Genomic DNA, 15,435 nt, shown 5'->3' on the forward strand with positions numbered 1-15,435 from the left:
GTTTGGGAGGGGGTTGGCTCTTCTCCGCACACAGGGCACAGAGGCAGCACCATTCAACTAGAACCACCAGTACCTCCACAAGGCTGATCATTGACCAGGGTCGACCAAACTCCCGTACAAATCCTTTCCTTCCTTAATCTTTGTGTGAAAGGGAGAGGGGAGGTACAAAATGAGAATTGCTTGCTGTGCTCAAACAATTCAGGTCAAATCAGACAGCATTGGAGACCCTGTCGGCAACTGGTTTGTAGCCATGCCCCCAGAAACAAGGGCTGAGTCAGGGACACAAGCAACACCCACGACCCCTTGCCAAACTTAACTCTTTATTGCTCTGACAGTCCAATGAGACAGGCCCGACTGATTTCTTTTGACAGCAATACAAATCTGATCCTGCAGACAAAGACTGCGGCTGACTGTAAATCCGGCTGTCAACTCGAGCTGAACCTGGGGCAACTAATCTCAGAGAAAGTACACAAAAAACTGGAGAAACTCAGCGGGTGCAGCAGCATCTATGGAGCGAAGGAAACAGGCAACGTTTCGGGACATTTTTGTCTACCTTCGATTTTCCAGCATCTGCAGTTCCTTCTTAATCTCAGAGAAACATCGCCCGAACCTTCACCGCTGCCGAAAGCATGGACAGGCAACACACACACAGGCACGAGGGCAACAGCAGGCAAAGTCAAGCGATCGGATCTGCTTGGGCGCCATTCTGCATCCGCATACTTGTCAGAATGAAAAGTGGCACGACATATATACACAGGCACACACACACACACACACATAAAATGCATGTCGATAAAAGCTTGATGAACACGGGAAGATGCTCCAGATCAGGGTTAATGACCGGATACCAGTCCTCATTCTGAAGGCGCAGGACATCCTTGTGATACAGGTCGAGGCCTCGTGGAAGAACCAGGTTTGGACAGGCTACCGATTGAAAACAATGATTGTGCTGTCACACGTGGCAATGGCACCTCTCTCTGCTCTCCCGAGCAAAGCTGGCAGTCCCTGCTGCAGTCAAGTTTGTTCCAGGGCTCTGCCAGTGGATGTTAATCCCATTTGTCTCATAGTTTTTTGGTTGGGGGAAATGTCTCAGTCCTTTGGAAGAAGTGCAGACGGTGCCAGTTTGTGTATGCGGATCCGCATTGATGCACGGGTGGGTCAAGGGTCTCGTTCCTTCTTCACTTTGATGTCGCCGGCCAGGATGGTGGCGATCTCCCCCTGCATGAAGGCCCAGGGCACGCTGGAGCCCACCAGCGGGCACTTCTCGCCACTGGGGCAGTAGACCTCGCCGCCGGCCCCCTGCGCCTTGATGCTCTCCCGCGAGCAGGGGAAGCAGAACTTTGTGGGCGGGCACGGAGGGGCACTGGACGAAGTGGGTGTCTTCCAGCCGCTGGTGGCAGATGGTGCAGCACAGGGGCCCGTTGGAGGAATCGGGGGCCCCCTGAGGCTCGCAGGCCTGCCCGGCTTCGGGGGCTCCCGGCTCCCCGTTACGCGGCGTCAGGCGCCTCTGCCCAAGCGCCGTGGTGGAGTGGACCGCCTGCCCACCGTCCTTGGGGTCCGAAGCGCTGCTGCTGACCAGGGCGACGGGCGATTGACCCACGGCCCCTTCGGCCAGCGATGCCCAGGAATGCCCGTCTCCTGCCGCCGCCTTGCCAGCTTCGGGCTCCCCGTCCGGAGAAGCTTTACGGCGGCGATGCCCGGCTCTGGGCAACCCCAGTCCGCCCGCCTGGGACTCGGGCATCAGCTCGGCTGGCACGGGCTCCTTGAAGAGTCGGGCTCCCTCTGTCAGTAGGTGGGACAGGGGCCTCCAGTCTGCACTGTTGCCTCCAGGCCTCCTCTGGTATTCCAGGCCCTCTAGGCCAGGGCTGCAGGCCCTCTCCTTGTTGCAGTCGCCCAGCATCCGGCGGCAGGCCTCGGCAGCCCCGCAATGCACCGACCCCGAGCCGGGCGGGTACTCGACCAGCAGCCGCAACTCCAGGGCCCGGTCTTGGGGCCTCTCGGCCGCATCGAAGGCCAGGACTCGGGCTCCCAGCGACGGCTCGGCCCGCAGGCGGAGGGCGACGGGTGCGCACTCGGACAGGCCGAGGAGAGAGTCCCTGACGGCGGCCGGCCTTCCAGCCCACTCCTCGGCTCGGTGGCGCAAGGCGCGGCCTAGCTCGGCCAGCGGCTCAGCCGGAGGAGGGCCAGGCTTGTCCCGTAGAGCCCGCTCCAACTCGGGCCGGCGGCCGGGCTCTAGGCCCATGGGGTTGAGGCCTAGCAGCGCGGCGGGCCCGAGGAGAGTGCGGGGAGGTACAGGCCCGGGACCGGGCCCCGGCGGTGGGTAGTCGGGCAGCTGCAGCAAGCGGTGCGGGTGCCGGGGAGCGGGAGAACGCGGCGGCGGGGCCTGGGCCTGGGCCTGTACCTGAGCCTGGGCCTGTGGTAGTCCGTGCGCCCGCTTCAGGTGCCTCGCCTGCTCGATCACCCGCTCGATGCGGTCGGCGCCCTCGTAGTTGACGCAGCCGCGGCACACGGCCTGTGAGAAGTCCCAGATCATCGCCCACGGCATTCGCGGCAAGTCGCACAAGTAGCACGAGTGGCGGCGACCACCTGATGATGATGCTGATGATGCCGAGCTGGAGCCGGGTGGAGGCGGCGGCGCTGAGCCCATGGCCCGGCCCGGCCCGGGGTGGAGGGGGGGGAGGGGCGGTGCTGGCGGGCGGGCGGTGCGGGGAAAGGAGACGCGGCCCGCGGCGCGAGTGCGCTCACAATGGCGGGGACATTGGACACGACTAGGCCCACACCCGCTCTGCGCCTGCGCAGCCTGCGGGCTCCTCACACTGCGTCTGCGCGGATTCTTTGCCCCGCAACTTGCGTCACACTGCGACTGCGCGGACTCTTTGCCCCGCAGGTTGCGTCACACTGCGACTGCGCAGATTCTTAACTTGCGTCACACTGCGACTGCGCGGATTCTTTGCCCCGCAACTTGCGTCACACTGCGACTGCGCGCTTTCTTTTGCCCCGCAACTTGCGTCACACTGCGTCTGCGCCAATCTCTTTGCCCACCCCCACCATGCACCGCACTGCGGCTGCGTTGAGCTCGACTCCCTTCGTGCTCACTGCGCCTGCGCCGGTCGCTCTTGCCCCTCACTGTGCGTCGCGCTGCGCCTGCGCGGATTCTTCGCCCCGCTCCTCGGGCCAGCAGTGCGCCTGCGCTAGCTTCACCAGGGGCCCCGTCTCCAGGAATGGCACGTCAACACGTCGCTCCCACCGGAGTGACGCCATCGCGCTGCCCCACTGATGTCTGGGATTTGTAGTCCCTGGCCAAGTGACCAGAGTGTTTTGTTGTCATTGACTGAAAGTGTAGGTATGTTGCAAAGCCTACCTGAAGCGTCTTTGAAAATCTGTCCCAGCCCGTGTGCGCGATTTTGGCGCCGTTTAGAGGGGGCGGGTTTAAAACGCGATTTTCTCTAAGCTGTTCCAATCGAAAATGTTCAGCCTAGTTAATTATTAACGAAAAATCGCTGGAAGACCCCGTCGCAAAAGCTATTATTAGTTTTAAAGGCCTTGAATAATAGTTATAGTAGTTTAAAAATCAATCTCTAAACCCGCGACCGCCAGCAACCGCAGGGTCTTATAAAGCAAATAGCAGAAGTTAGGTTGTATATATTTACATTAAAAAGGGCTTCTAAAGATCCTTTTATACAAAGTTTAATATTGCGAGTAGCTCATTTTGAGCCCATTATATCGCGCAGTATTTTTCTGGGCATTTGGGGCACAAATCTACCGCAATGTGAACGTTCTAAACCAGCGCGTTCCACAGGGACCCACTGGAAAGCTGATTTAAATGGGCATTTATTTACAGCAATTAAACACTAAATTCCTTCCATTTGGCCTATAAATTAATGTAAATGAGATTTAAAAATCATGTTTTATTGTGAATTATTTGTGAATATTATTTGGACATTTAGGCTATTTAAAAATGTTAATCATTTATTAAGAAATGGATAGATGTTTAGATCTAGTAATTGAAGTCTGAAATTAGCTACAATTAGGTAACTAACTAATTATATGCTTTAATTTCAGGTCATCCAAGTAAGATTATTTTATATTTGTTTCAGAATGCTTCAATCTATGATAACTGAAAATTTCATTCAGTTCTCTTAATTTTTAAGAAAGTTATGGGCTTTTGACTGTTCACGATCACAGCTTTTTTGTTATGTCCATAGAAAATCAATAGGGAACAAGATGCTCATTTCCGAGTATGAAAATGGCCATGACTTTTTAAATACTTGAGATATGAAAGTGAATTAGGTGTCAAATTAAACTTATTTTTATGCTTTATCTGATGGGATAAATTACAGACTTGATTTTTAAAATCTCAAAATTTTGTAACATTGCTAGAAAGTGACCCTTGTGTCCTGGACCTCATCCACTGTCAGCCCAGTGAAGCCCAACACAAACTGGTGGAGCAGCGCCTGATATCATATTGTCCTTGGGCAGCTCACACCCCAACGGTATGAACATTGACTTCTATAACTTTAAATAACCCTTGTTTTCCCTTTCATAGATACAGCACGGAAACAGGCCCTTCGGCCCAACTTGCCCATACCGGCCAACATGCCCCACCTAGGCCATTTAGGGCTTAGGTGGTGTTAATTTGTGTTTATTGTTGTTTATTATTGGTTTTTTTTTTATAGAAAGCGGGAAAAAGAGAGGGTAGAAAGTTACAAATAAAAAAGAAAGCAAAAAACACAACAGAAAAACAAGGGAGGTGGAATGGGTTACCTGTAATACATCAATGGAGATAGGTTCGTAGGTTATAAAGTATAAAGTATAGTTTTTCATCTGTTCCTGAGTTCAAGTTTCAGCTGGGTCCTCGTGCTGTGCCAATCTATCCCTTCAGATAGTTAATGAATGGAGCCCAAATTTTATGGAAAAGATCTTGTTTGTCCATTAAGACAAGTCTAATTCTTTCTAAGTATAGGGTCTCCCTATAATTGTTTATTATTGTATGATTGTATTTATGACTGCAGGCACGAAATTTCGTTCAGACCGTAAGGTCCAAATGACAATAAAGGTATTCAATTCAATTCAATTCGATTCAATCAATGAGGAAAAACCATTCCATCCAGAGAGTTGCGAATCTGTGGGATTCTCTGCCACAGAGGGCAGTGGAGGCCAATTCACTGGATGTGTTCAAGAGAGAGTTGGATTTAGCTCTTAGGACTAACGGAATCAAGGGATATGGGGAGATGGCAGGAACAGGGTACTGATTGTGGATGATCAGCCATGATCACATTGGATGACTGTGCTGTAATCTTTCACAATCAGCAAACTTGCAAATCTTTGTTCAAGAAGGAACTGCAGATGCTGGAAAGTCGAAGGTAGACAAAAACGCTGGAGAAACTCAGCGGGTGCAGCAGCATCTATGGAGCGAAGGAAATAGGCAACGTTTCGGGCCGAGACCCTTCTTCAACTTGCAAATCTTGCCCTGTATGTTCTCATCCAAATCAACGGTCTCGATCTCTCTCTCCACTCCTCCCCCATCCTAGTTATCTGACCAGTCTGAGTGTCCTGATTAAATTTTACTGATTGTATGCTTTGTTGTCACCTTCTTCCAGCTAACAATGATCTCTTCTACCTCTACTTTGATGCCTCCTTTTCACACCTGACCCTTCCTTATCTCCCTCTCCCCTGACGCTCAGTCTGAAGAAGGATCAAAGATGGACACAAAAAAGCTGAAGTAACTCAGCGGGTCATCTAGCATCTCTGCAGAAAAGGAACAGGTGATGATTCAGGTCGAGACCCATCTTACACACATTACATGTAAATATCCCTCCCCTCCCTCCAACAAATTGCAATGACGAGGAAACACTTTTTCTCACAGAGAGTGGTGAGTCTGTGGAATTCTCTGCCTCAGAGGGCGGTGGAGGCCGGTTCTCTGGATGCTTTCAAGAGAGAGCTAGATAGGGCTCTTAAAAATAGCGGAGTCAGGGGATATGGGGAGAAGGCAGGATCGGGGTACTGATTGGGGATGATCAGCCATGATCACATTGAATGGCGGTGCTGGCTTGAAGGGCCGAATGGCCTACTCCTGCACCTATTGTCTATTGTCAATTGTCTATTGACAACATCCCCTTCTTTGGTTGAAAGCTCCCTAAATTTTGTACAATAGGTGGCGCAGCGGTAGAGTTGCTGCCTCACAGCACCAGAGACCCGGGTTCGATCCTGACCACAGGTGCTGTCTGTACGGAGTTTGCACGTTCTCCCCGTGACCTGCGTGGGTTTCCTCCGAGATCTTCGGTTTCCTCCCACACTCCAAAGACGTACAGGTTTGTAGGTTAATTGGCTTGGTGTAAAATGTAAAATTGCCCCCAGTGTGTGTAGGGTGGTGTTAGTGTGCGGGGATCGCTGGTCGGCACGGACTCGGTGGGCCGAAGGGCCTGTTTCCGCGTGTGTATCTCGAAACTAAACTAAATGGAGTGAATGGAAGGTGCAGTAGCATCTATGGAGCTAAGGAAATAGGCAACGTTTCGGGCCGAAACCCTTCCGGGTTTCAGCCCGAAACGTTGCCTATTTCCAGAAGGGTTTCGGCCCGAAACGTTGCCTATTTCCTTAGCTCCACAGATGCTGCTGCACCATAACTCAGCGGGTCAGGCAGCATCTGTGGAGAACATGGATAGGTGACGTTTCACAGAGTGCTGGAGTAACTCAGCGGGTCAGGCAGCATCTGTGGAGAACATGGATAGGTGACGTTTCACAGAGTGCTGGAGTAACTCAGCGGGTCAGGCAGCATCTGTGGAGAGTGTTCAAAAGGGAACTGCAGATGCTGGAATATCGAAGGTACACAAAATTGCTGGGGAAACTCAGCGGGTGCAGCAGCATCTATGGAGCGAAGGAAATAGGCGACGTTTCGGGCCGAAACCCTTCTTCAGAGGAGGTTGGTTTGTGTGATGGCCTGGGCTGCATCCACTACAATTTCTTGCGGTTCCAGGCCATGAGGAGAAATTTCCTGTTTTTACCTTCATCCTTGAGGCTCACACTCTGTCATTCTCTCCCTGAAACCTCCCATCCCTCTTACTGCAACAGAGCTATTCGAGACACGTTTGAAAAGCCTCTCTCACACACAACGAAGGTAGACAAAAATGCTGGAGAAACTCAGCGGGTGCAGCAGCAGCTATGGAGCGATTGAAATAGGCAACGTTTCGGGCCGAAACCCTTCTTCAGACTGATGTGAGGGTGGGGAGGGGGGGAAGAAGAAAGGAAGTGGTGGAGCCAGTGGGCTGAGGGAAAGCTGAGAAGGGGAGGAGAAAGTAGGGACTAGAGACAAAATGCTGGAGAAACTCAGCGGGTGAGGCAGCATCTATGGAGCGAAGGAAATAGGCAACGTTTCGGGTCGAGACCCTTCTTCAGACTGATGTGAGGGTGGGGAGGGGGGGAAGAAGAAAGGAAGTGGTGGAGCCAGTGGGCTGAGGGAAAGCTGAGAAGGGGAGGAGAAAGTAGGGACTAGAGACAAAATGCTGGAGAAACTCAGCGGGTGAGGCAGCATCTATGGAGCGAAGGAAATAGGCAACGTTTCGGGCCGAAACCCTTCTGGGTTTCGGCCCGAAACGTTACCTATTTCCTTCCTGAAGGGTTTCGGGACGAAACGTTGCCTATTTCCTTCGAGGTGGAGCCAATGGGCTGAGGGAGAGCTGAGAAGCGGAGGAGAAAGTAGGGACTACCTGAAATTTGAGGTCAATGTTCATACCGCTGGGGTGCAGACTGCCCAAGCGAAACTAGTTGCGTTTAGTTCGGAGATACAGCGCAGAAACAGACTCTACGGCCCACCGAGTCCACATCGACCAGCGATCCCGCGCATTAACACTATCCTACACACACTAGGGACAATTTACATTTACACCAAGCCAATTAACCTACAAACCTGCACGTCTTTGGAGTGTGGGAGGAAACCGAAAATCACGGAGAAAACTCATGCAGTCACGGGGAGTCTCTGGGTGCTTTGGTTACCTCCTACATCCCAAAGACACGGGGGGTTTGCAGGTGGATTGGCTTCTGTAAATTGTCCCGCGCATGTCGGATCGGGCTAGTATGCGGGGTGATCGCTGAAGGGCCCAGTTCCCACGCTATATCTCCAAAGTCTGAAGTTCGTAGAGGGTCGGCATGGACTCGGTGGGCCGAAGGGCCTATTTCCGCGCTGTACCTAAAGTTGCCCATTTCCGACACTTCCCTACCATTTCTTGACCTCACTATCTCCATCGCAGGCGATAGACTTCTGACCGACATCCACTATAAACCCACTGACTCCCATGGCTATCTGGACTACACTTCTTCCCACCCTGCTTCCTGTAAGTGACTCCATCCCCTACTCCCAATTCCTCTGTCCCAGCCGCATCTGCTCCCAGGATGAGGCGTTCCACACCCTCTCTCACACAACAGCGCTCTGCAGTTCAACAGCTCATCACCAGATGGTAGCCTTGCTCCACGGATAACCCATTGTGGTTCCAACCAGACACAAAATGCTGGAGTCACTCAGCGGGTCAGGCAGCATCTGTGGAGAGAAGGGAATGGGTGACGTTTCGGGGTCGATACGATAGAATTTTATTTATCCCAGGAGGGAAATTGATCTGCCAACAGCCATAAAACACAAGATACATGAAATTAAAGTGAAGAGAAGAAAGGTTTGGGGATGTGCAAAGAATTTGGGGTGGGGGGGGTGGGGGGGGGGGAGAGGGGAGTCAGTCTACCCCATGACAGAGGGGGAGAAGTTGTACTGTTTGAGTCGAGACCCTTCCTCAGACTGAGAGCCAGGGGGAAGGGAAACGAGAGATATAGACAGTGAGTACCTGGAGTATTGTGTGCAGTTTTGGTCCCCGAATTTGAGGAAGGACATTCTTGCTATTGAGGGAGCCCAGCGTAGGTTCACAAGGTTAATTCCCAGGATGGCGGGACTGTCATATGCTGAGAGAATGGAGCAGCTGGGCTTGTACACTCTGTGGAGTTTAGAAGGATGAGAGGGTATCTCATTGAAACATTTATGAGATTGTTAAGGGTTTGGACACGCTGGAGGCAGGAAACATGTTCCCGATGTTCCAGAACCAGGGGCCACAGTTTAAGAATAAGGAGTAAGCCATTTAGAACGGAGACGAGGAAACACAGTGGTGAGTGTGTGGAATTCTCTGCCTCAGAGGGCGGTGGAGGCAGGTTCTCTGGATGCTTTCAAGAGAGAGCTAGATAGGGCTCTTAAAGATAGTGGAGTCAGGGGATATGGGGAGAAGGCAGGAACGGGGTACTGATTGGGGATGATCAGCCATGATCACATCGAATGGCGGTGCTGGCTCGAAGGGCCGAATGGCCTCTACTCCTGCACCTATTGTCTATTGTGATGGAGAGAGATACAGAACAAATGAATGAAACGCAAAAAAAGTAATGATGATAAATGAAAGGCGATTGTTAGCTGTGTGCTAGATAAGAACAAGATGCTGGTGTGACTTGGGTGGGGGAGGGATGGAGAGAGCGGGAATTGAAATTAGAGACAGAAGGGTCTCAACCCGAAACGTCACCCATTCCTTCTCTACAGAGATGCTGCCTGTCCCGCTGAGTTACTCCAGCATCTTGTGTCGACCTTCGATATTACCAGCTGCCCAAGCGAAATATGTCGAGATTTATTGACTGAAGGTGATGAGTGGAGTGAATGGGCCCCTCTGTCAAATCCTATGGGGGGGGGGGGGGGTGGTGTCACCTTTGCTGGTCAGGGAGGGTTGTTGGTGCCAAATCACACCCTCTAGCAGTGTGGAGAACACAGCCATTCATGGAGCAGTCGCAGCCATGAGGAGCAATGATGAAAGAACGGATTGTGCAGGGAGGAACTGCAGATGCTGGTTTACAATGAAGGTAGACACAAAACGCTGGAGTAACTCAGTGTCTCGACACAAAACATCACCCAATTCCTTCTCTCCAGAGATGCTGTCTGACCCGCTGAGTTACTCCAGCATTTTGTGACTATCTTCTTCTTTGAAAGAAGGGATTGTTGGCCAGAAGCTCAGCCTGTGGGTGCGGGCGGCAACGCACAACGCGATCAGTGCTTGATCTTACGTTTGCAGGCTTTCATTCTCCATGAAATGTGAAAAGGCACACACCTCCAGATTCAGAGGTCGACAAAAATGCTGGAGAAACTCAGTGGGTGAGGCAGCATCTATGGAGCGAAGGAATAGGTGGCGTTTTGGGTCGAGACCCTTCTTCAGACCGATCGCCTTCCAGATTCAGGCTCAGCACTTCAACTCCCCCTCCCATTCCGAATCAGACCTTTCTGTCCTGGGCCTCCTCCATGGCCAGAGTGAATCCCACCGTAAATTGGTGGAGCAGCACCTCATATGATGTCCATTAATTCTGCGACTCTGGTTATGTATGAGTTCCCAAGACCCACTCGCCCACTACTGGTTTAGTTTAGTTTAGATACAGAGTGGAAACAGGCCATTCGGCCCACCAAGTCCATGCCAACCAGCGATCCCACCACACTAACACTATCCTACACCCACCAGGGACAATTTTACATTTACACCAAGCCGATTAACCTACAAACCTGTACGCCTTTGGAGTGTGGGAGGAAACCGGAGATCCTGGAGAAAACCCACACAGGTCACGGGGAGAACGTGCAAACTCCGTACAGACAGCACCCGTAGTCGGGGTCGAACACGGATCTCCGGCGCTGTGAGGCAGCAAGTGTAGAGAGAGAGAGGGTCTTAGTAGAGGGTATCAGGGTCGTTAGAGAGGGTCAGAGTAGAGAGAGAGAACGGAGGGCTGAGGGCCCTAAGGCAGAGGGATGATTGGGTTCGAAAGATGCAGCATAGAAACAGGCCCTTCGGCCCACCAAGTCCATGCTGACCATCGATTACTCCGCACACTAATACTATCCTACACACACTAGTGAAAATTTTCAGAAGCCAATTAACCTACAAACCTGTACGTCTTTAGAGTGTGGGAGGAGACCCAGGCAGGTCATCTATGGAACGAAGGAATGGGTGACGTTTCGGGTCACCTCATCAACTAATCCTTCGCTCCATAGATGCTGCCTCACCCGCTGAGTTTCTCCAGCATTTTTGTCTACCACTGATCTTGCGATCTGCAAAGGTGCAGGCAGCTGCAGTACCTGTCTCAACCAGTTGGCAGTGCTGGTGAGCTACCTTGGCAGTGAAGGTTCACTCTGATAGTGAGTTAGGTCTCAAAGGACTCAGAGTGCTGGAGTAACTCAGCGGGTCAGGCAGCATCTGTGGAGAACATGGATAGGTGACGTTTCACAGAGTGCTGGAGTAACTCAGTGGGTCAGGCAGCATCTGTGGAGAACATGGATAGGTGACGTTTCACAGAGTGCTGGAGTAACTCAGTGGGTGCAGTAGCATCTATGGAGCTAAGGAAATAGGCAACGTTTCGGGCCGAAACCCTTCCGGGTTTCAGCCCGAAACGTTGCCTATTTCCAGAAGGGTTTCGGCCCGAAACGTTGCCTATTTCCTTAGCTCCACAGATGCTGATGCACCATAACTCAGCGGGTCAGGCAGCATCTGTGGAGAACATGGATAGGTGACGTTTCACAGAGTGCTGGAGTAACTCAGCGGGTCAGGCAGCATCTGTGGGGAACATGGATAGGTGACGTTTCACAGAGTGCTGGAGTAACTCAGCGGGTCAGGCAGCATCTGTGGGGAACATGGATAGGTGACGTTTCACAGAGTGCTGGAGTAACTCAGTGGGTCAGGCAGCATCTGTGGAGAACACGGATAGGTGACGTTTCACAGAGTGCTGGAGTAACTCAGCGGGTGCAGTAGCATCTATGGAGCTAAGGAAATAGGCGACGTTTCGGGCCGAAACCCTTCCGGGTTTCAGCCCGAAACGTTGCCTATTTCCAGAAGGGTTTCGGCCCGAAACGTTGCCTATTTCCTTAGCTCCACAGATGCTGATGCACCATAACTCAGCGGGTCAGGCAGCATCTGTGGAGAACATGGATAGGTGACGTTTCACAGAGTGCTGGAGTAACTCAGCGGGTCAGGCAGCACCTGTGGAGAACATGGATAGGTGACGTTTCACAGAGTGCTGGAGTAACTCAGCGGGTCAGGCAGCATCTGTGGAGAACATGGATAGGTGACGTTTCACAGAGTGCTGGAGTAACTCAGCGGGTGCAGTAGCATCTATGGAGCTAAGGAAATAGGCAACGTTTCGGGCCGAAACCCTTCCGGGTTTCAGCCCGAAACGTTGCCTATTTCCAGAAGGGTTTCGGCCCGAAACGTTGCCTATTTCCTTAGCTCCACAGATGCTGATGCACCATAACTCAGCGGGTCAGGCAGCATCTGTGGGGAACATGGATAGGTGACGTTTCACGGAGTGCTGGAGTAACTCAGCGGGTCAGGCAGCATCTGTGGAGAACATGGATAGGTGACGTTTCACAGAGTGCTGGAGTAACTCAGCGGGTCAGGCAGCATCTGTGGGGAACATGGATAGATGACGTTTCACAGAGTGCTGGAGTAACTCAATGGGTCAGGCAGCATTTGTGGAGGACATAGATTTGGTTTGGATTGCATTGGTTTTAGTTCAGTGTAGATTAGAGATACAGCGCGGAAACAGGCCCTTCGGCCCACCGAGTCCACACTAGTTCTATGCTATCCCACCTTCTCACCCACTCACAGGGCTATTTACAGAGGCTGAGTAACCTACAAACCCGCACGTCTTTGGGATGTTTTAGTTTTTATGTGTTAGCGTCACATGTACCGAGGTACAGTGAAAAGCTTTCTTGTTGCGTGCTATCCGGTCAGAGAAAAGATAATATACATGATTCCAATCAAGCCGTCCACAGTGTACAGATACAGGATACCTTAACGGGCTGGCCCCCACCTCCATCAAAAATCTGCTTTCCCACCCACCACACCACCTCCAGGTCCCGCAGATCATAGAAACATAGAAAATAGGTGCAGGAGTAGAGGCCATTCAGCCCTTCGAGCCTGCACCGCCATGATCATGATACCCAACTCAGTATCCTGTACCTGCCTTCTCTCCATACCCCCTGATCCCTTTAGCCACAAGGGCCACATCTAACTCTATCTTAAATATAGCCAATGAACTATTTGTGGGTAGTTGAGGGCAGTTCATTGGCTATATTTAAGAGGGAGTTAGATGTGGCCCTTGTGGCTAAGGGGATCAGAGGGTATGGAGAGAAGGCAGGTACGGGATACTGAGTTGGATGATCAGCCATGATCATATTGAATGGCGGTGCAGGCTCGAAGGGCCGAATGGCCTACTCCTGCACCTATTTTCTATGTATCTATGTATCTATGAACTGTGTGGCCTCAACTACCTTCTGTGGCAGAGAATTCCAGAGATTCACCACTCTCTGTGTGAATTTTTTTTTTCTCATCTTGGTCCGAAAAGACTTCCCCCTTATCCTTAAACTGTGAGTTTAAAGATCGGCCGACTTGGGCCTCTGACCATCCAGCGGTCTAGGCATAAGCTCTGGGGCGACCGCGCCTTTGTGGTTGCAGCTCCTAGACTGTGGAACAGCATCCTCCTTCCCATCAGAACTTCCCCCTCCATCGACTCTTTTAAGTCGAGACTTAAAACTTATTTCTCCTCTCAAGCCTTTCTTGAGGTCCTCTGAGGGATCGCTGTATGTATGTATTTATGTACATACTGTTAGAACTGTGTACCATGGTAGTACCTGCACTGATGTAAAGCACTTTGGTCAACGAGAGTTGTTTTTTAAATGTGCTATAGAAATAAAATTGACTTAACTAGAAGGATGAGCGGGGATCTTATAGAAACATATAAAATGATAAAAGGACTGGACGAGCTAGATGCAGGAAAAATGTTCCCAATGTTGGGCGAGTCCAGAACCAGGGGCCACATAGTCTTAAAATAAAGGGGAGGTCATTTAAGACTGATGTGAGAAAAAACTTTTTCACCCAGAATTTGTGGAATTCCCTGCCACAGAGGGCAGTGGAGGCCAAGTCACTGGATGGATTTAAGAGAGAGTTAGATAGAGGGGCTAGTGGAATCAAGGGATATGGGGAGAAGGCAGGCACGGGTTATTGATAGGGGATGATCAGCCGTGATCACAATGAATGGCGGTGCTGGCTCGAAGGGCCGAATGGCCTCCTCCTGCACCTATTTTCTATGTTTCTATGACTTGAGGATAAAGGGAATAACATTCAGTGCAACTTATACCATTGATGTCTGATAAAGTCGATTCAATAGAGTTGAAAGGTCTCCAGTGAGGTAGATGGGAGGTCAGGACCATCTCTACTTTAGATCTACAGATACAGCGTGACTCACACTGATAATGCGGCACTGCATTAGTGTTGCTGCTTTTATAGTGGGATCTTGTTGTGTTTCCCTGCATTGCAACCATGAGCCAAGCATTCTCCATTTGGGCCGGCACGGTGGTGCAGCGGGTGGAACTGCTGCCTCACAGTTCCAGGGACCCAGGTTCGATCCTGGCCACGGGTGCTGTTCGCGCGTCCTCCCTGTGACCGCGTGGGTTTTCTACGGGTGCTCCGGATTCCTCCCACATCCTATGATTTCATAGCAAAAGGATTTGAGTATAGGAGCAAGGAGGTTCTACTGCAGTTGTACAGGGTCTTGGTGAGACCACACATGGAGTATTGCGTACAGTTTTGGTCTCCTAATCTGAGGAAAGACATTCTTGCCATAGAGGGAGTACAGAGAAGGTTCACCAGACTGATTCCTGGGATGTCAGGACTTTCAGATGAAGAAAGACTGGATAGACTCGGCTTGTACTCGCTAGAATTTAGAAGATTGAGGGGGGATCTTATAGAAACTTACAAAATTCTTAAGGGGTTGGACAGGCTAGATGCAGGAAGATTGTTCCCGATGTTGGGGAAGTCCAGAACAAGGGGTCACAGTTTAAGGATAAGAGGGAAATCTTTTAGGGCCGAGATGAGAAAATCATTTTTTACACAGAGAGTGGTGAATCTGTGGAATTCTCTGCCACAGAAGGTAGTTGAGGCCTGTTCATTGGCTATATTTAAGAGGGAGTTAGATGTGACCCTTGTGACTAAAGGGATCAGGGGGTATGGAGGGAAGGCAGGGATGGGATACTGAGTTGGATGATCAGCCATGATCATATTGAATGGCGGTGCAGGTTCGAAGGGCCGAATGGCCTACTCCTGCACCTATTGTCTTTGTTTCTATCCCCAAAGACGTGAGAGTCGGTAGGTTAATTGGCTTCTGTGCACACGCCCCCCCCCCCCCTCCACCCCCCCAGCACCCTGTGTGTGGGAGGAGGTGTCGAATCTGCAGTCAGTTAAGGCCATGTCCCACTTTCCCGAGTAACTCCCGAGTTTTCCCCTTGATTCGAACTCGGGGAATGTCGGTAGCGAGCCCGTAGGAGTTGGTAGCGAGTCCGTAGACGTTCCGTAGCGGCTCGTAATGGCAGCCGTAGGAACTCGGGGCATC

General features: G+C 51.4%; 1 protein-coding gene across 1 annotated transcript; it reads right to left on the reverse strand.

Moving 5' to 3' along the window:
• Positions 1–1,018: 1,018 nt before the first annotated feature.
• LOC116967913 (interferon regulatory factor 2-binding protein-like A) lies at positions 1,019–2,781 on the reverse strand. The gene is given in 2 exon segments (XM_033014574.1): positions 1,019–1,341; positions 1,343–2,781. Coding segments are annotated over 2 exon segments (1,488 nt in total). The 5' UTR covers positions 2,648–2,781; the 3' UTR covers positions 1,019–1,158.
• Positions 2,782–15,435: the final 12,654 nt, after the last annotated feature.

Source organism: Amblyraja radiata, chromosome 41 (genome assembly GCF_010909765.2).
Source record: "Amblyraja radiata isolate CabotCenter1 chromosome 41, sAmbRad1.1.pri, whole genome shotgun sequence".
In the NCBI taxonomy this organism is placed as follows: domain Eukaryota; kingdom Metazoa; phylum Chordata; class Chondrichthyes; order Rajiformes; family Rajidae; genus Amblyraja; species Amblyraja radiata.